This window comes from Camellia sinensis, chromosome 12, assembly GCF_055761805.1.
Source record: "Camellia sinensis isolate YWXY chromosome 12, ASM5576180v1, whole genome shotgun sequence".
In the NCBI taxonomy this organism is placed as follows: domain Eukaryota; kingdom Viridiplantae; phylum Streptophyta; class Magnoliopsida; order Ericales; family Theaceae; genus Camellia; species Camellia sinensis.
The window spans coordinates 149,329,554-149,350,026 of NC_138972.1; the positions used below are offsets into that span (position 1 = coordinate 149,329,554).

The window sequence follows — 20,473 nt, forward strand, 5'->3', positions numbered from 1 at the left end:
AAATAAAAATGCCCAGCAACAAAAGCAATTCTTAGCCCACTAGCCCCAGTGCGTCACCCGCACTCCCTGTCACGAGCGCGTGAAACCGCCATTGTTTACGCCCGCTGCCCTTCTCTCTCTACATTTTTCACCAAAAGAGATATACATTTCAAGAGAGAGAGAGAGTAGCGTAGAAATGACTCGACGAATCCGATAAAACTTCTCTCTCTCTCAGCAAACAGAGAGAAAATTGAAATGCTCGTCTCCCCCCTCTCTCCTCCTCGATCTGTTCGCCTGTAATCTCGATTTCGACCTTTTTATCAAACCCTAACTTTCTCTCTCTTCCAAATTCTCTCCTCCCCTCTCAATTCCCCCGGTACGAACACACTCTCTCTCTCTCTCTAGATATACGTATGTCTATATTTGTTGCAGATTAAGTTATGAAAGTGTGTATTTTTTTTAAAAAAAATATGGATATTATTGAATAATTTAATTTTGGATCTGAGATGACTGGGAAATCTTCCTCAAGGGCGGGCATGTGCTGATGTTTTTTTTTTTTTTTTTAATTTTTCTTATAATAATAAATTATTTGTAATACATCATAATTAGAGTTGGTTTTATACGATTCCTGTTACTTTATTCATTTTCCAAGTGTCTTGTCGCGTGATTGTTTGGTTTTCCACGTTGTTTCGTTTTCACGGATCAGTTACCTAACTATACATCTCTGACTTGTCTATTTATCTCTATATATATATGTATGTATGTATTTATATATGTCTATGCATTTTGGTCTATCCAACTAACAATTTCTCTTGGATCTAGATTTGCTCAAAGGGCCAGGTTGGTATTGTTCTTTTCGTGTTAAATTATGTTTTGATTGGTCGAAATTTTACAAAATTTGCGCATTGGTTTTGGGTTAGCATTTCAATTACTTGTTCTGTGTAATTAGGGGGATGTTAATTGAGGATTATTTGGAGTGGTTGTATTTCGAAACTTTGAATTGAATTGTTTTGTTTGGTTCCCAGTTTTAACATGCATGGAACATTGTGACATATGGACATACAAACTTTTAAACTTTTGTGTATTTGTTTATTTGATGAACTAAATACATGTTTTCTGTATGCCCTTCTGTAATTCTGTTGAAAGAATTCTTTTTTTTTTTTAAACTACTGTCTGCAATACTCATCACAAGCAACCATTTGTCTAAATTGTTCTATTTTTCAGTGTTATGAAGTCATTTGTTGTGTGATCAAACTTCATGTTAGTCATCTAGATTTAGTTTATAAGAATTACTAGTTGTTGAGTAGTGGAAGGTTATTTTTGAACATCTCCGTGTAGTTGATCTTGTTGACTGCTATATTTCTGTTAGGGCAGCAGTATTGTCTGAGCCCCCGCCCCCCCCCCCCCCCCCCGGGGGTGCCCCAGGTTTTATTCACTTGTGTTTGTTATTGAATAACGGAAAATATCATATTAGATTTTGATAGAAATGATGTTTTGCAATTTTTGTAGGGTTTTTAGCTTAAGTGTCTTAGGCTAATATCAAACAATTACTATTAGGTTTAGGACTGTCTTTGGGGAGCAATCCAAATAGTACTGTTTGTTAGACTATACTTCTTGCTTGATGCAGAGTTCTGTATTCAGATTTTGCAGCCTAGCATATAGCACCTTCTTTTAGAGGTTATCACTATCCTTATTTGGTGATCTTTGGTGGTGTGTGTTGAGGAAGAGTGCTTGTAGTTTGTGGTGACCATGGGAACTCCAATGGTTTTGGATATCATTCAGCCTTGTGTTTATGGCTCTAAGAAAGCATGTGTACCCTGGACTTGCTCAGGTGAGACAGTAGATTTACCTTATTTGGTAGTTGACTTTATCAGTTGAAGATAATATCATTTGGGTTATTTTCCTTTTGAATTGTTCTGCATTTGTGCTATGTTATCCCATGTTGATACCAAGACAATGGTCATCTCGTACTGGGATGTGGATGGAAGAAACTGCTGTAATGCACATGATGGATTTTGAATTTATTTTACTTTTCGGAACTTTATTTGTCGCTCCCTCCTTGAAAATGGCAAGCCACTAATAAGCACTCAAGGGAGCTTAACATCGTGTCGTGTCTTAAGAAGAAATTCTATATTGAATTTCTGAGTTGCTTATTGCAGTGCATGCACTAATGATAATGATATTGACTTCTTCTTTTTTATTTATTTATTTTATTACATTAGTCATATGACTTTTGACTAATGCTCTGGTTTCTCTCTGGGAAGTAACTACTAACAAACTAAGAAAAAAAGAAGAAAAAATAAGAAGAGTTCAAATATTGGGATTTGAAGTTTCCAGAAGTTATATGATTTTTAACTTCCCATCAAAGCATGCAAGATGAAATTTCTATAAGAAAAAGGGATGGGGATATGGTACTGAAACTTCTTTTCAACATATTGTCAATTGCCAGAATAGAATCCAAAATGGCCATCCAATTTAAAAATGTCACCATTTTGGATTCTATTCTTGCAATTGACAATACGTTGAAAAGAGGTTTAAGGTTTACTAATTGGTGTTGCATGTTCCAGAAGGTAGAGGAGACAATGAACCATTTTTTGTTTACATTTGTGAGGTTGCTAGGGACTAGGAAGTCATCATTTTGGAGTTCATTAGGTATGCAGTCTTTTGTTCTTCGGTTATATGATTATTTGATGTGGTGTTTGTGGAGTGAACGGGATTGGCACACTTTTGAGGGGATAGAGACTCTGGTGCCTTGCTTGTCAATATCCCTGCAACTCTTTGTTACTGTAACTTTACTATTTTTAATTTAGAATTTACTTTTTATTATTAAATGCGTCTTTGTATATATGAAATGGTAATGCAGGATTAGATGCACTAAATTGAAAATCAATGAGTATGACGGCACCAAATTCATGCGAATACAGTTATTCATTGAAGGATGTTAAATGTTAGTGAAAACATAATAAAAGAAAATGTAATTAATGTTAGACATGGGATGCTGGACTGTCTTTTGTATCACGTTATTAGTTATATGGTTGATGGCCTTGGTGGTATATTGTGCCTATTGCCTGGAGTTCGCAAGTATTTTGAATTTAAACTGATGGAGTTATCTAAATGCCGTGAGAGGTATCTGTAAAAGTTATAGCCAATGTATGTGCCAGACATGCCTAAAAAGTTACATGGCACTCTGAAATTACAATATTAGAGTATCTCTAATGTTTCATCAAATTTGAGTAAAAGTTTGATCTGATATGATGCGCTCCAATCGTCTCATCAAATCTGGTCGGTCATCCGGCCTAGAGTAAATTTTTATCAAATCTTTCCTAATTTGGTTGTCTACCCGGCTTTCCGGCCATTCGTCTACCTGATTAACCGATTGGTCGTCATCAATCCTGTCGTCCACCAATGGTTACGTGCGAGATTTGATGAAAGGTTAAACGCTCCCTTGATTTAATGAAATTTTTAGTTTTCCTCTCATTTGATACGGGTTTGATGCCACGATTGGAGCCCAAAAAGTAGCGTGTTTCATCAAATTTAAATTTGATGACAAATCTAATACTAGGGTTGGAGATGGTTTAAGCCTCAATTATTTCTCTTTCGTTTGTTAATCTAAAGCTTACTAGCTGAGTACGATTTTGCCTAAATTTCTATTGGATTTATATATATATATATATATATGTACTTTTTCAAGGGTACCCACCATGTTTGTTTCATGTTATAAGAAATGGTTATGCATTACCTGTAAACACACTGCAACAATCCAGAACTCTTTTTTTTTTCTTTCTTCTTTCCCCCCTACTAAATTAAGTTTGAAAATTACTTGTGCAACTTTTGTTTCCCTGTGCATGTGTATAGGTAGGAAAGTCGCTTATGATAGACTTTTGGTTTAGTTTTCTGAATTGACAATGGTTTTCAGGTTTAGTTTGGAAATGGCAAAAGGTACCAGGGGAAGACGCAGGATTGCCTCACGACAGTGCAGGGCAACCCCATATCCATTGCCATCATGTAATCACGACGCAATCGAGGGCATGAACCCGAAGAAATGCTCAAAAATCTTGGAGAAGAAAGACTGGGAAGATGCAACCTGTTCTGTATGCATGGAGTATCCACACAATGCTGTTCTTCTCTTGTGCTCCTCTCACGACAAGGGTTGTCGTCCCTACATGTGTGGCACGAGCTTTCGTTATTCTAACTGCCTAGATCAGTACAAGAAAGCCTACACTAAAGTGACATCAACCCATCACGAGCAACCCTCACAAGACTCGGTTGATAATTCAGTTGTGGGCTCCATTACTAGTTGGCCTGTTGAGAAGTGTGAAGCAACGGAGCTTGCATGCCCCCTTTGCAGGGGCCAGGTGAAGGGATGGACTGTAGTTGAACCTGCACGGGAGTATCTAAATGCTAAGAAGAGAAGCTGCACACAGGATAACTGCTCGTTCATTGGAACATACAAAGAGTTGAGGAAACACGTGAGGGCAGAGCATCCTTCTGCTCGGCCACGGGAAGTGGATCCTGCTCTTGAACAAAAATGGAGGCGCCTCGAGCATGATCGAGAGCGGGATGATGTGATCAGCACGATAAGGTCGTCAATGCCTGGGGCAATGGTTTTTGGTGATTACGTGATAGAAGGAAGTCATTATGGTTTTGATACGGATGAAGAGGATGGTTTTGATGTGGATGTTGGAGAGAGGAATGCAGGTTTTGAACTGGGAATCAATAGCAATTTGGTCAATGTTTTTCTCCTATTGCACGCGTTTGGTGGGCCAGGCGGAAACGTTGGCCAGAATCGAGGAATGAGGCAGCACGAGAGGGATTCTGACCGCGCATTAGATGGTGGAGGTGGTGTTGGGTTTCGCCACACCTCTCCTGTTGGTGGTTTTGATTTGTCCGATGAAGATAGTGACAGTCACAATGATAACGATGGTGACAATGATGGTATATCACTGGTTCACCGCCTCCGCCGCCAGGGAAGGATTCTGTTGGGACGGTCGGGGAGGAGACGAAGGCGTAGAGAAGCCAGTGGAGGCCGGAGATAGCTCTAAATGTAATGGAAAAAGAATGGAATTGGGAGAAAAATAGCGGGGGCTTTTTAGTTTAGGAAAGATAAAATCAATAGTACTTTTTAAAAATTTGGAAAGCATAATTTCATTTAAATCTGGGTTTAAAAATGGATGATGTCCAATAGAATGACGACTGAGAATGGAAGGTGGAAAAAAATCTGTTTTTCCCATTGTTGTAATTTCATTGTTCCATTTTTTTTATTATTGTTTTACATCACTGAAAGTTCTGATATGTGAATTTCACTACTGTAAACATGTAATTAATTCTCTCTCTCTCTCTCTCTCTCTCTCTTGCGCTCTCTCTTCTTTGTTCTGTCTTGTGATATTCTATTGCAACTGAGAGTGAAAATCAGTTGAATATGAAGGGTGATTTAAAAAGCTTTTGGTCTTTTTTGCATTGGGGCTAGAATCTGGAGGTGTTGAGTTTGGTTTTGTGGCTTTTACTCAGAAAACACTACATTTGTGGTTTGAATGGATTTAGATGACGAGCTGATGTTGATTTTTCTGGCTGCCGTTGTTGGGGGATTTGGTTAGAATGTATTTTTGCCCAGGCTTTTAAAAAATTATTTCCCATAAAAATGGAAACAAATGGTGCTTTCAAACTTCTATTTGAAAATTATCAAAAATGAAAGTGATAGCAAACAAAAAAACTTCACCTTTCAAAATTAGCTTGGCCATTGCAACTTGTTCTCTATCACAAGGTATTAAGTTACATCATGTCAATCAGATAAACAAAAAAAAAAAAAAATGTCATTACAATCCTCTAATGAAATGGCTCAGTCAAAAAGCTTCGAAAAATTCAAAACTAAACCTCAAAAAAAAAAGAAAAAAAGAAAAAAAAAAAGAAGGCATCGCAACTACAGTGCCTTCAACTCACCTCAATTTAGAGAGTACATTTTTCCAGTTGTTAAGAACACTATCTACTGCCCCTCTTTTAACATATACATTTTCAAAATTAATATCACGAAGAAAATTACACGCAATAAGGAGGGTATAACATTTTTTTTACTCAACATTTCAATGAAGTTTTTCCTCTTTGCATTAATCTCTACAGTGCAATGCTGTTAACCGATGAATCCTCAGCAATCATTCCCTTATCCTCTTCCGGGCCATTTTCTACAGAGCAAGGTTGTTAACTGATGAATTCTAGGGAATCATTCCCTCTTATCCTCTTCTGGGCCATCTTCTAGATTGGAAACATCAGTACTATCAACATCCTTCTCCTTTCTCTCCTGCTTGACTAAACTGAGGTCACCTTTTGGTGTTCCCCCACACAATGATTGAGCTTCATCATCATCCAACTGCTCTTCCATTACATCTGAATACGTGTAGCTGCACAAAAGGTACAGTTAGTGAGTGAAAAACAGTGGCATATTACCATCAACGGGAAATGCTGGTTCCCTCTGGTGATACTGGACCAGACAAATAATAGTTTTTTTTTACCCCCTTCCAACTTCTGCCCACTTGGACTTCCATTAAATTTAAGAGTTGTTTGGAATGATCTAAATAAGTACATTTTTTAATTTTTTATGAAATATGGATTAAGAATGAATTGGGTTTGAAGTGATGTGATAGAGAGGTGATGTGAATTAAATAAGATGATGTGACTTAGTAATATCGATTTGACACATTGGCCTTCAATGGGGAAAAAAAGAGGGGTAATTATCTTTTGTCCATTTTCACTTTGACCACCTATGTTTCAAAATGCAACACTTAAATCCCAAGGCTGTGTTTGGTTGAGAGATTAGTTTCACACACATTTTTCCTTATCGTTTCCAAATCTCCCAATCAAACACAACGCAAAAGATATAGACTAAAGTGAAACCATAGTTTTTCCATTAAAAATTATTCTTTAGTAGATTACCAAATTTTCAACCGTGTTCTTTCTCTTCTTTTCTTTTTAAAAAATTCTTAATATAAATAAAAAGGCATTCTTATCCAATAGTGAGACACAAACAAGATAAATGCAGGATCATCATTAGAACCATAAAACCTGCCTGCTTGCCATTTATGAACTGCTTGGATTAACAAAACTAAAGTTAGCTTCAATTATTTTGTATTTAACAGAAGAAAAAGCTCAGTAACCATTTGATGATAGTAAAACGTTGTAGCAAACCATGCAGCCACTTGTACTTAAAAAAACAGCATAATTCCTCCTATGGCTAGTTATAATTCATGGCATACTGTTGAGAGCTTTGTGATGGGGCCCCAGAGATGGCAAATAAGGCATAACAATGCAAATGCAAGAATATCCCAAAAGGCAGTGATCATCCAAGCACCCTGCCACTTCTCATTGAATGGATCTGTCACTTTGAAGTAGACCTGTAGGAGCAAACATATCAAATAATAATTCTTCCACGTAAATAACCATCTATAAAAGTGCTAAAAAAGATCATATTCCCCAAATCTCATTAGCAACTATATAGTGCAGCATAATGTGGCAAGGATGGCCTCTCGGGGCTATCGGCGGGCTATCGGCCATGGAAAAGCTTAATGGGCAAGGGGAATCATCCTCTACTTCAACTGTGAATTCTTGAAGCAAACCAAAACAAGAATTGCTTCTTCTAAGTTGCCAACCTCGTCTCAGATCCTTCAATCATTGTATCCCACACCGCCTTGGCCTCAAAAGAAAAACCAAGTAGTAATTCTAAATAGTATGAAGGCAACGGGCCAACCTGACAACCCAAGCTAAGGGCTAAGGAATCCACATTATCTCATTGACCAAGACAAACCCACTTTGGTTAACTTGGCGTGAAGCCCAAAAATTGCTTCAAAGCACAACAAAACACATTGGAAAGCATGGGAAGGGGTGCATTTAGCTTATGCTTTTAGATTGCAAAAAGCAGCACCAAACAGGCCTCATTGTAGGCTCCTAAGGAAGATAGCTTTTCTCACGTGCTTCATTTATTCTCATGATCATCCATTCCAACCACAGAATTTTGCCCCCAAGTAGAAGGCATCGAATCCCAAGCTATCAGTATAAGCAAGACCAAATATGGTCCACTTGGCTCTCTTTCATTTCATATACCCAGACCAACCAATATTTCTTCTCATTTATCAGTATGATAGTATGATGTATTTTACATTTTATGGGACATTTTTATAAGCAAGACCAAATATTGTACTCATTAGAAGCATACCTCATATCCTATCCAAGCAACTGAAATAATCACTGTTTTTTCTAATGCATCAGAGAACTTCCTATAAATGTCCAATTTGACAGAACTCCTCTTTGCCTGGAATGGATAGAAAGAAAATTTGTGTCTGAATGTAAACTCCATGAGAAAGAAAATAGTAAATAGAGGAAAAAGAATTGCTAGCATCATTCAATTAAGTCAAATGACATTAGTAAAAAAAAACATGAATTTATAGCAAGGGAAAATCTATTACCTGTAGCTGCTCAAGTGTCCTTGAAAGAGAAGTGAAAATCCACAATATTAAAAATGCATCCAATAATGCATCAGGAAGGACTAGGAAGACCTTTGCTCTTCTAGCTACATCATTTATAGTTCCCACATACTCGGTAATATTCAGCAATTCTGATGCCAAGAATGTAACAACCCTCATTTCGACTTAGTCATACTTGCATACATTTGTGGATGATCTTGTTTTAATATGTACATTTGCAAATCGTGTCTTGTTTTGCTTGAATGATTGCTTGCATACCTTGTTCTTGCCTGGTGTGTTGCCGAGGTCGTCTTAAGCCTGACACCTTTGAAACCTTTATCACTTAGAACTATCTTGGAACCCCTTTGGTCGACCCCCATCTTCACCTTGGCATATTAGCCGAGATGTGCATCATCTGGGCCGAGATGTTAATATCTAGGTGTTCAAGATCCTTGATCCTTGCGTGAGTGATTTTGTTCCTGGAATGGTACGACCTAGACCGAGGTGTGGCACATCTAGGCCGAGGTGTGGCACATCTAGGCCAAGGTGTGGCACAGTTTAGTCGAGTGTTGTCCTTCCAAGCCGATGTCCTTGCCCTTTTGATTTCCGGAGTCTTGTTGTTAGCCGATGTCTTTACTTGCCGGTGTGTTCGTGCCGCCTAACTTGTTGAGTACGCTTTGTCTTAGTCTTGTCTTGTCTTGTCAAGTCAGTCACCTTTTCGAGTTGAGCGAATCAGCCAATGCCACGTGTCCCGACAAAGGGATTAAGTTAGTGTTTGTCGCGTGAAGCATACAATTGGTATCAATCTTGCCTTTTTAGAGAGAGAAGCTCTAGTTAGAAGGGGGAGAAGTTTGAGCTTGAGAGGGTGACTTCCAAGCTTGATCGTTGGAGCTTGAACCGTTGGATTCGAGTTTTGAGGTCAGAATCTTAACCTACTCTTGTTGTTCTTATTGATCATCTAGCTGCATTGCATGATCAAACCTGTCCCGCACACCATTCATCGATTTAAAGTTGGTTTTAGAAAGAGAAAAAAAAAAACGGTTTTCATGTATTTTTGAGGAAAAGCCTCGTTTGATCCGAAAGTTTGCATTAAAGCTCATATTTTTGTGTTTGTTTTGTTAAGATCCTTGAGTGTGGGTACCCAGGTCCATGTTTTCGAATTCATAGCATGGAGTCTCAGCTGTTGTAATAGCAAGTTTCGATCTTTGCATTCATCTTCCCCATGTTCATGTTCTTCAAGTGTTTCATGCTCCTGTTCTTCATGTTATCAAGAGGGAAACCCAAATTTTTCCCGACTTCACTTTTGAATGTGGCCATCGAGGCTACACCTCGGCAAGGAGGTGTGGGACCTCGGCCTAGACCTGGTAGTTGCCCAGCGTGTTGTTCCAGGGACAAGAAACTGTGTTTCAATTTGATTTACTTAGTTTTGAAGAATGCCGAGGTCATTTGCATGAAAACTAGACTTGTTTTGAGTAGTGCATTCAATAGACTTTGCCATGTGTTGTAGGACTTGGACTTGCCTTGACCCCGATATTTGAAGAACTAGGTGAGTGGTATTTCTGATAAAGTTATGTTATCAATGTTTTGAAGAACTTTGCTTTGCTTGTCTTGAAAATGATTTGTTAAGCATGAATGATTGTCCTTAGTTTCGTATCTTGTATCATATTTGTTTGAATGACCTTCTCGGAAAGTCCCTTGTGCTGGAGGACTCTAAACTTTCGCAGCACATCTCGTTTGAAAGTCTCTTGTGCTGGAGGACTCTAAACTTTCGCAACACATGTTGTTTTGAAAGTCCCTTGTGCTGGAGGACTCTAAACTTTCGCAACACATGTTTTTTTGAAAGTCCCTTGTGCTGGAGGACTCTAAACTTTCGCAGCACCTTTGATTTGTACTCTAGTGTTAAAGGGCTACGGGGCCTTTGTAACATAGGTCCCTCGTGCTGGAGGACTCTAAACTTTCACAGCACATCTTGTCTTGAAAGTCCCTTGTACTAGAGGACTCTAAACTTTTGTAGCTCCTTCGTTTGAGATGCCTATCTTGCTTTGTCTTGCTTTGCCACGGACGGTTTACCGCGTGGATATGTTGCCGGAATGTTATTGTTTGTAATATGTGATGCTAGTCAGTATCCCTTGAAACTTTGAAGATTTGTTAGATGGACGAGGTCCATTCCTTGTTATATATAGAGTTTGTCTTGTATTATTTTGAAAGGATTTCGGCTATTATTCATGCAAACCCCTTTATTATTTATACCATTCACTGAGTATCCAAGCTCACCCTTTCTATATATATGTAGGTGATGAGCAAGAAGGCGGTGACGCCTAAATGTGATTCTGGAGCTTATTTTGGATTTTGATTTTGTCGGCCTGACCTGTAATTACGTCGGCAGTCTTGAAAATTATGCTTCTCGATTTGTAATACTTGCATGTTGCATACGTCGGCTTGAGAAGCCTTTTGATCAAGATGCGTGTTTTGTATACCTGTTATGTCGGCAGTGAGGATGTCGGCAATTCTGAAGATTTTGCTTCTAGTTGTATTTCATGTATTTTGTTCATATCGGCTTGTGAAGCCCTTTTGTTAGTAGGAAAGATGTAATTTGTACTTTATTTCGTTTGTAATTGAGTTGTAACCCATCTACAGATGATTGCTATCTCATTTGACTTATGTACAGCTCTTATGGACTAATCTGCTCGTATAAAGCGCTTCCGTACTTGTTAGCCCCATATTATTGTACTCTGATTGTGTATGAATCTTGTCAGTTGGCCTTCGGTAATCTCGGATTACTGGCCATCACGGCACCAAACTACTAGGGGCGGTTTGGGGTCGTGACAAAGAAATAAGTTATTCCAAGAAGCAGCACCTTCACAATAAGACCACCAAGAGTAGGACGCACCACACCATAGCCCATTGAAACACACAGTATAAGAAGACGTGAAAGAGTTCTCCTTATGGTTCCTACTGTCATAACTCAAGTTGTGATTCCAATTGGCATCATTCCTCTATTATTGAAGTGTGCATACTCAAAATACCAAAGGGTCATCTCAAATAACCCAAGAGCAATAACGACAGTGATGCAGTGCTGAAGTTGCAATGTGTCCTTCCAAAATCTCATGTACTGAGAGAACCAGATGAGACTAAGCAACGCATATGCGACAGACATGATCACATAAAACTTCATTAATGGGGCCATTCTCCCAGGTAAGTATCCATCGGGATTCTTCCACAATGTCTTGCCATTCATTGTCAGTCCCTTGAGTTTTGGATCACATGATATAAAGAACAAGTCATACATCCCAGTCTTTGTGATGTAAACTACTGTATCATCCATCTGCGTGGACAAGTAATTTCCATTGAACTGTATATTTAAGACAATAGGCCAGTTAATATTGGTCGCAGAAGGCAGCTTAATGACTTCACCTTGCTTACAACCTTCCAGCTTAGCAAGATCAGGGGTGCAGCAGAAAGACCTCTGGCCACCGTAAGCTGAACCACCAATATTATCACAATCAGTAGCCTCAAATATTATAAATTGTATCAACCCAGTACAATGTTCCATTTTGGAGTGTTCGTCTGCAGCTGCTTTACTCCAAAATGTAATATTCTCAAATCTAATCCAATTTTAATTGTCAGAGGACAAATTTTAAACAGGAACAAATAAAAACCCAAATTTTATAAAGACAAAGTTGCAAAGGGAGCACCAACCATAAACAAATGATTTTTTAAAAATTGAAATTTCCTCTAATTTTTTCTCTCCGTCCAAATCCCATCACTCTTCAGCATATTGGGTCTTTTGATATAGATTCCTTTCCCTAGTATTTGTTTCCTTATTCCATTCCCTTGCCTTTTCAATTTATGCCAAGCAGTGGCAGAGGCACATCTTTCAACAAAATCTCTACAATTTACCACCTTGGAATATTTAATTTAATCAAAAGCCCCCCTATATATATATATATATATATATATTTCACATTCTCTATTTTATCTCATATCTTTCCTACTATCTTGTTTTCTATTGTTTACTCTCTCATTCATTCTTGTGCCTTGATTACACTAGAGTTTTGGAGCCATTTGATGCCAGTTATATACCTTTTCCAATAAGAAGAGAAGGTATACTTTGAAAAGTACAATTTCATGTTATCTGTCAAGTGAGAACCTCTATGAAAACTAACAGATGAGATGACTGGTTTGGGAATAGACTAATTAAATAATTTTTTTTGACTTTTTATGAAAAAATATATAGAAAAACAGAGAATTTTTATGGATTTATAAAATGTAAGCTGCAAAATGGGATTATAAAACATTGAATTACTTTTTCTAGTTATTAACCCTACCCTACCCTACCCTACCAGACAAACACACTCCCTTTTTTTTCCCTATTTTTCTTCAATTTTCCACGGAACCAAACATAAAAAATTCAGATCTGATAGAAAATCAAGAACCGTAGCTGAAATCAACATATATGCCTACTACCTGATATAAGAACGGGAATCGTGGATGGAAAAGTGAATCTGATTGTTGGAGAGAGGAATGGTGGTGCAAGAAGCGACGATGTCTTCGCTGCCGCCGGAGAGAAGGTAGGCATTGCCGACTTCTCTGAATTGATCTGTGTCGTAGCTGTGGATTGATGCGAAAGCTGATCCAATAATAGCTGATGAGAATATGAGAAGAAGAAGAAGAAGAGCGAGAACGAACCATGAAAATTCGGATCGATTGTCCAGATTTTTTTTTTTTTTTTTTTTTTTTTGTTACAGGAAAATTCTCTTTATCCTCCCGTAAGGTAGTACCTCTTATAGATTATTAGGGTATCTTGTTAGCCGTTCCGAATGAGGAGACTATAACTTGAGAACTTGTTCCGACCTCTCAAGGCAAGTTCCGCTTAAGTCAGGACTCGCACAGTAGGAAGTATTGAACTGACATCAAATGCTGATTAGATAATTTGAGGTCCAACCTCCTAACCAACTGTGCTTCGCCCAGAAAATTGGCCTAAAAAAAAAAGAATTAAATTCATGACCTTAGAACTTAAAACTCAAGCCTTAACCATAATGACACCCACCCTGCTTCGCCCTTACAGACAACTTGAACTCATGACCTTGTCTAGACATCTTGTCCTCCCGGTAAAGCAATTGTTGGATGAAAATTATAAACTTAACGTTAAAATGTTTGATATCATATAAAATTTTTAATTCAAATATTTATTTAAATTTGATTAAAAAAAAGAAGAAAAGAAGTAAACATTAGAGATACTTTTAGATCATCTTCTACCAACAAGACTCACCACAAATTCCTTATTATTTAAAAACTTAGTAAATTACAATTACAACCATACTATATCTACCTAATTTATCACTCTTTAAATTGCCATAATGTGATATTAAGATTATATCCCATATGATAGAATACTTGACGAATTAAAATTTGATACTTGTTATAGATATCATTAAGAGTGGTTTTTAGAGATGATAAATTAGGTGTCTGTTGGCTTTTTTAACTTTCGAAGGTTAATAGTGTAAATTTAAGCATACTAGCAAAGATAAGTCAGTCCTTATAAAATTTTAATTGTCAGCCAATTATCAAATGATTGTATTGAAGTTCATTCAGCCTCAATGAAGAAAACTTTTACTGATGGCTTGTTTTAAAAGAAATTTATAAGAAATAACAAGTACAAAACAATTTAGAAACTGAATTTCATTGAGTGAATAAGAATTTACAATGAAATGACCCAGTCTTGAAAAGATTTACAGTACTGACTACTTGAAACTACTCCTAAGAATGAAGTGTAGTACATGAATTGAAGTGCTGAAAATGTAAAGAATTGTAAATGTAAAAAATGGAAAGAAAATAAGAAGTAAATGAACTTGTTTCTGGATCTGAGTCTGGATCTTTGAATATGGGGCATTCCCTGCTATTTATACTCTTCAAGGGTAACTGTTGAAGTGGGTTTTCAACCGTCGAAATGTCCTTCCATGATTGCGGATCATACTCTCTCACAATCAATCCCACTGCACCATTCTTGCAGTTAGGCTTTCCTCTGGGATTTGAATTTGAATTCGTAAGTAACCGTTGCTTGTACTTTCTAACTATTCTAGTGCTGCGCAGATCCATTATAACCAATATGACCTGCCACGTGTCTGTCTTTGACTGGTGACTTGTATTAACTCCCCGAATTGCCTTTCATGTAACCATGTGTGAAGCTGCAATTAGCTTTTACAAAATATGTAGCCAACATTACCCCCCGCACTAATATACACAATACTTGGTGATATTAATGGACTCAATGCACTTTGTCCACGCCCTAGGACATGCATAGACTTTACATCTTCTTAGAAATGTAACTGTCTTCCATAAATAAGCACTTAATCTACATTAAATTCTTTCATGTGCTTGAACATTTTCCACTATCTGAGTATTCGAAAGGGCTGATACAGTTCCCATGGCCAAAAAAACCATTTTTTTCATCGATCGTACATATGAAGTGGTATTAAACAATGATGTTTGTCCTTGAAAGAACCTTCATGCATTTACTGGCCACGCTTATCTGCTTCTATTTATTCAAGTTATGGATGCTTTCATAAAATATCAACCTTTGGACCAAGAACTTGCAAAAATGGATTTTGGAAATTCCTCCTCTGCCTCCAAACTTTTTGCATAAGATGAAGTTGCCTTCTCTTCCCCTAACAACATTGGCTAGGGAACTTGGCATACACCCACTCAACCTTAAACAAGGGAGCAAATCCACTATCGATTCCCTGAATTTGATGACCCCATTGCAATCTATCCCTCCATGCGCAGCTCTGTAGTATATCCATACGTCTCCCTCAACCATCTTCGCAGCCTTGAGGACAACTTGTTTTTGGCATGGTATATTTCCACCTTGCCGTCCAGAATAGTGCGAAATACTCCACACCTTGTTGAATCCTTGGGAATCAGTCCCTCACTCATAGCCAAAAAAACAAAACTTTGCTCATCTGACTGGCTAGAATGTGTGAACAAGCCTGAGTTCCCACATTCATTTGGAGAGGACCCAACTGTTCTTTCATTTCCTTCCAATCCTAACTAGATCGAAGAACTGAAACTTACCCTCTTCGAGAGCCAGTATTTTGCTCCCTACCAAGCCCCAGTTCTTCTTACTACTTACCAACAGTATAGAGCCTTGACTCTTTTTGTCGCTTTCTCTCATTTATCCTTTGAGGTCTTTCCAGATGATATTCCTCACAAGAACTTATTGTGGTCTTGTGATATTATCTCTCGAAGCTGCATCCTTAACCCTATAGCCTAGGCAAAGCTTTATACTTTCTTGGATTAGCTTCCTCTTCTACTCAACTGGCACACAAATGCTTCCATTACCAGTGAGTTGTTGAAGAACATTTCTGCCGCTTGTATTCAAATCCAGTACGAAGCAGAGAATCTTCTTGAAGAATATGAAGACTTTAAGAACCAAGATTCAGAGTATGGAGAAGATGCCATTATGGGTGATACATATGAGGAAGGAAATAAGGATGAAAGATATAAGGGTCTTAAACAAACAGAATTTGAATTGAAGGCCCAGCATCTCTTCTTCCAACTAAGGGCTCATCAGTTAGATAAACCAAATTTAGATAGGATAGAAGATAGGTTAGGAAAAGAGTATGTATTTATTGAATTTTGCTAGACAAAGTTCCATGATCTTGTGACTTTGTCCATTCCTTACTTTTATGAAATTGAGATTGCAATCAAGTAGGTGTTCCTAATGTAAATATTGCATATCAATAAAACTAAGCTCTTCAAATATCATTTGTCATGTTCCGATTTTATATTCCAATTGTATGATCGATTGCATTGCGAATATGGCTAATGCCTTACTCTATCTGTGTAATCTATAAATAACAACTTCGAAGCAACCAATTTACTTTGATGCCTGGTTTTAAGTGCTTCAAAGCATGGATTTTCTCATAGGAGCGTCCATATTTGACTTAAGGTTTTCATGCTCCAATCATTTGGTTAACCTAACCTGTACAAATCACAGCTTCAAATTGACCAATCTTGTTTCGAAGTTCTTACTTATTTTAAAATTCACAACACTAAACAAGATAAGCATCCCAAAGACTCTTTCGAAGGACATTACCTTGCAAAAACAATCTAGGAGTATGCTTATAAAACCTTCGAAGAAAACAAACCTTAACTATAATTTTGTTTAAGGCATAAAATGATTTTGAAGCCAACTACAGGTTTTTGAAGCCGAGCTAAGTCTTTTAATTAAATTTCCCTTCCAAACTTACTCTTTGAAAGAGACTGGGGCTTGGGATCCCTTGTGTTCTAAAACTAAAGTTTTCATTCCACATGAGTCAAAAATCCATCAAATAATTTATTTCTGGTTTGCTTGACCCGTTAGGCTGATTGGGTACTTTGGACAGAAAGGTTTAAAACCCATTCTTCTCACATTTTTAACCTACTCACTTGTCCAAAAACAAACCCTTTCACTCCTATTGCTATTGACTGCAATTTTTTACTCTTTTTCATACTCAAACTCTTTGTTTCCCCTTCGTCCTTCCACTAATGGCTTCTCCCTCTCTGAAAGTACTAGTTGTTGAGCGTGTGAGCTCATCTGTAGCTTTGAGGAGGATCATTAATGAAGAATATGAGAAATATAAAGCTAGTGAATGAAGCACCATTGATGGACACATTCTCATTCCCCGTCACCATGCTTAAGGGGAGTTTGTGCTTGGACCCATTTTCAAGAAAGCCCCTATTCAGCTTCCTACCCTATACCCGCGTCTAGAAGATCACTGCCTCCTTTACGAGGGTGGTCTTGACTGGGGAAGCTGGAGAATAAACTGTCCCCATCACTGCTGGCCTACATTGAGACCAGAATAGGAGGAATGGTATGATCGAGTTGTCTCTGTTAGGATGCTGGATCTTCAAGAACTCTGTCTTCTCGATGCTTTTTGACTAGCCAGGTTTCCTATTTCTGAAGACCCTTTCCTTGTACCTGTTACACTATGTTATTAGAATCTATCTTTTAATTTTTTTCAATTTTAATGTGGCATGATGGCCTCTATTGTTCTTGATATATGCCATCTCCTAGGGCTATCACCTATTGGCACTCCTTCGGTTCTAATTACCCAGACTTTACTATACCTTTTTCCATTCCCCCTCTAAACTCCTCATTTAGTGATTTTGTAAATTCTAAAAACAAGAGAGAAGGTCTTATAACAGACCGAGAGTTCTTTTCTTTTCTCCTATATTGGCTTTGCAAATTTCTATTTTGCACTTCTTTTTAGAAGATTATGCCTGAGTTTGCCCCTCTTGCCAACGCTCTTGCTTCGGGGTAGAAGATAGTCTTAGCTCCATATGTTTTGGGCCATGTATATAGAGTCGGTTCTTAGTTTTGTGAGAAACCTTTGGATGTCAACCAAGGAGGGTCACTCTGGATATTGCAACTTTGTTTTTTTGCTTACTTCATAACTTTACACACCAGGTGTCTCAGATTTTTGGTACAAGACCCTACAATTTATGGAGTAAAATATGCTATATTAACTAATGGGGACAGTAGTTAGTTAGAGGCAATGTCCTAAAAAATGAGAGAATAGTTTGATGTAAATGTAACCACTGCCATGATTAATGAAAATTTTTACTAATTTTATTTATGAAACCACTCAAACTTTTATTTACTTACTACATTGCCTTATCATCAACTATTACATCTTGAGTCACATCATAATTTTTTACACTGATTATTACATTTCGTAAAACATCAGAAAATTCAACGGGGTCCATAACAACTAATCCCCTCCGATCAACTTCTTCTTTTCTAACACATACCTCTGAAATCGACAGACTAGGATCAACATCACTAGCACCATCACCACCTCTGCGTACATCAGACACCTTAGCTTTGATATTTTTTCCCTCTGCTCCTCGTACATTGGAACAAACTTCGCCGGAGCTGAACGTCGGCTCTCTTCCCAAAGTCCTATTTGCCACGTCAAAAAAAAATCTATACACATTTGAGTGAACTGCCCGTAATTCTTGGGATACTCCTCTCAGGATCAATACAATCAACAAAAAAGAAAGACATAAAAGGAGAAACGAAACAATGTACCAGAAAATAACTTCAATACAATAGCTATCCCACTGCAAAAGCATATTCCTCTCTGCTATCAAATGTTTTCTGGTACCAAATAAATGGCAAAAGTGGCCTACGTATAAGGACGAAGATTCTCCATTCAAAATAATTCAAAAGCATAATAATTTACCCGCCTTTGCTTTATGTCTATTATTCTGAAAGAATCTTTACTTTACAACCACGCAAACCACCAGAAACGCGACACGTGTATTACACTATCTGGCAAAGGAATAAAAAATACTCACACCACTCACACTTGGGCCCGGGTGTGACTTCCTTTTAACCCTATCAGCAACGGGAGAAGGGGGCGCTGGTAATATTAATACAACACCCCCCCAATCACACCACTCACACCATTCACACCAGATTTTTTAACTAATAGGGAAGTCTTGTACGGCTGGTGTAAGTTTATTGTTTATCATTACAAAATGCCTCGCCAAGCCTCTTTTCGTTTCTATGCCAAGAATGTTTTCCTCATTGACCCACAATACCCTTGTCCAAAAGAACAACTCTTGGATCTCCTCCAATCCCTTCTTCAACTAGCATGTCAGCCATACTACATACTTGTCGCGAGGGAGCTCCATGAAGATGGAAACCCTCACCTTCATGCTATGGTTCAATGCATGAAGAAGATCCAAACCTCCAACCCGAGATTTTTCGATCTCACAGGAACCAACGGGAGGATCTATCATCCAAATATAGAAAAACTCTATTCTCTAACAGCAAGTAGACAGTATATACAGAAAAGGGCGACTTCGTAGAATGGGAAGAATTTTCATCGAAGAAAAGTCCCTCGAAGAACAGAGACGAACCCTGGTGGGGAATACTTGTAGAAGCAGAAATGGAGGAACAATTCTTTGCACTCTACAAAGAGAAATGTCCCATCGATTACATCACAAAATACCCTCAATTAGAAATATTTTCGAGGGATCATTACAAACGAGAGAGGCCCCCATATACTAGCCCCTTTAATTCATTTCCTTTTTTATATGAAGAACTAAAAAAATGGGCATAAAATAATAATTTGTTTGTAAGTTGCAATTTTGTACAATACGAGTTATGTCAAAATTGTTGTCTCTTCGTTTGGAGGGAAAACGACTAGATTAGATTAGGGATACATAAAAATAATATCAACAACTTATATACTGACGAAGAACTCTCCTCCTCCTCTGATTACAGGACCAAGAATAACAGCCCATCCACCCAGTCTCCCTCTACCTCGAAGGACCCTCAAGAACAGGAAAAACTGCCTGGGTTAGAAGTCTCAGACGACACAATTACTTCTCTGGCAGAATAAGCTTCAAGGACTACAATCAAGACGCCATCTACAAAGTCATAGATGACATCAAATACTCGACAGTCTCTACCGAATTAATGAAGAATTTAGTAGGCTACTAGAGAGACTTCCATGTATTTGGTAAATTCCAACCATATCTCACTATTAGAGGAGGAATTCCTTGTATTATATTAACTAATAAGGACAGTAGTTGGTTAGACGCAATGTCCCCAAAAACGAGAGAATAGTTTGATGTAAATATAATCACTACCATGGTTAATGAAATTTTTTATTAATTTTATTTATGAAACCACTCAAACTTTTATTTACTTGCTATATTTCACTTATCTTCAACTATTACATCTTGAGTCACATCATTATTTTTTACACCAATTATTACATTTCGTAAAACATCAGAAAATTCAACGGGGTCCATAACAACTGATCTTCTCCGATCAACTTCTTTTTTTCTAACACCCACCTCTGAAATCGATGGACCAGGATCAACATCACTAGCACCATCACCACCTCTGCATACATCAGACACCTTAACTTTGATATTTTTTCCCTTTGCTCCTCTTACACCAGAACAAACTTTGCCAGAGCGGAACGTTGGCTCTCTTCCCAAAGTCCTATTTGCCACGTCCAAAAACGGTCTACACACATTTCAGT

At 37.8% G+C, this 20,473-nt stretch overlaps 1 protein-coding gene and 1 pseudogene across 4 annotated transcripts; one reads left to right on the forward strand and one right to left on the reverse strand.

Moving 5' to 3' along the window:
• Nucleotides 1-5,299, forward strand: LOC114295517 (uncharacterized). Of its 3 annotated transcripts, none has more exons than XM_028239754.2 (2): nt 1-355; nt 3,896-5,299. In XM_028239754.2, exon 2 carries the CDS (start codon nt 3,909-3,911, stop codon nt 5,013-5,015), a length of 1,107 nt encoding a protein of 368 aa, XP_028095555.2. In that variant the 5' UTR covers nt 1-355; nt 3,896-3,908; the 3' UTR covers nt 5,016-5,299. The 3 variants fall into 3 exon arrangements, with proteins under 3 accessions (XP_028095555.2, XP_028095553.2, XP_028095554.2); XM_028239752.2 differs by having other exon boundaries at nt 167-819; XM_028239753.2 differs by having other exon boundaries at nt 172-1,810.
• Nucleotides 5,300-5,787: 488 nt separating this feature from the next.
• LOC114295486 (uncharacterized) lies at nt 5,788-14,525 on the reverse strand (annotated as a pseudogene). The gene is made up of 7 exons (XR_014345598.1): nt 14,279-14,525; nt 12,894-13,167; nt 11,260-12,031; nt 8,430-8,591; nt 8,180-8,275; nt 7,224-7,361; nt 5,788-6,371 (listed from the first exon to the last, which is right to left on the reverse strand). The product of XR_014345598.1 is annotated as an uncharacterized LOC114295486 (transcript).
• Between the last annotated feature and the right edge of the window lie 5,948 nt (nt 14,526-20,473).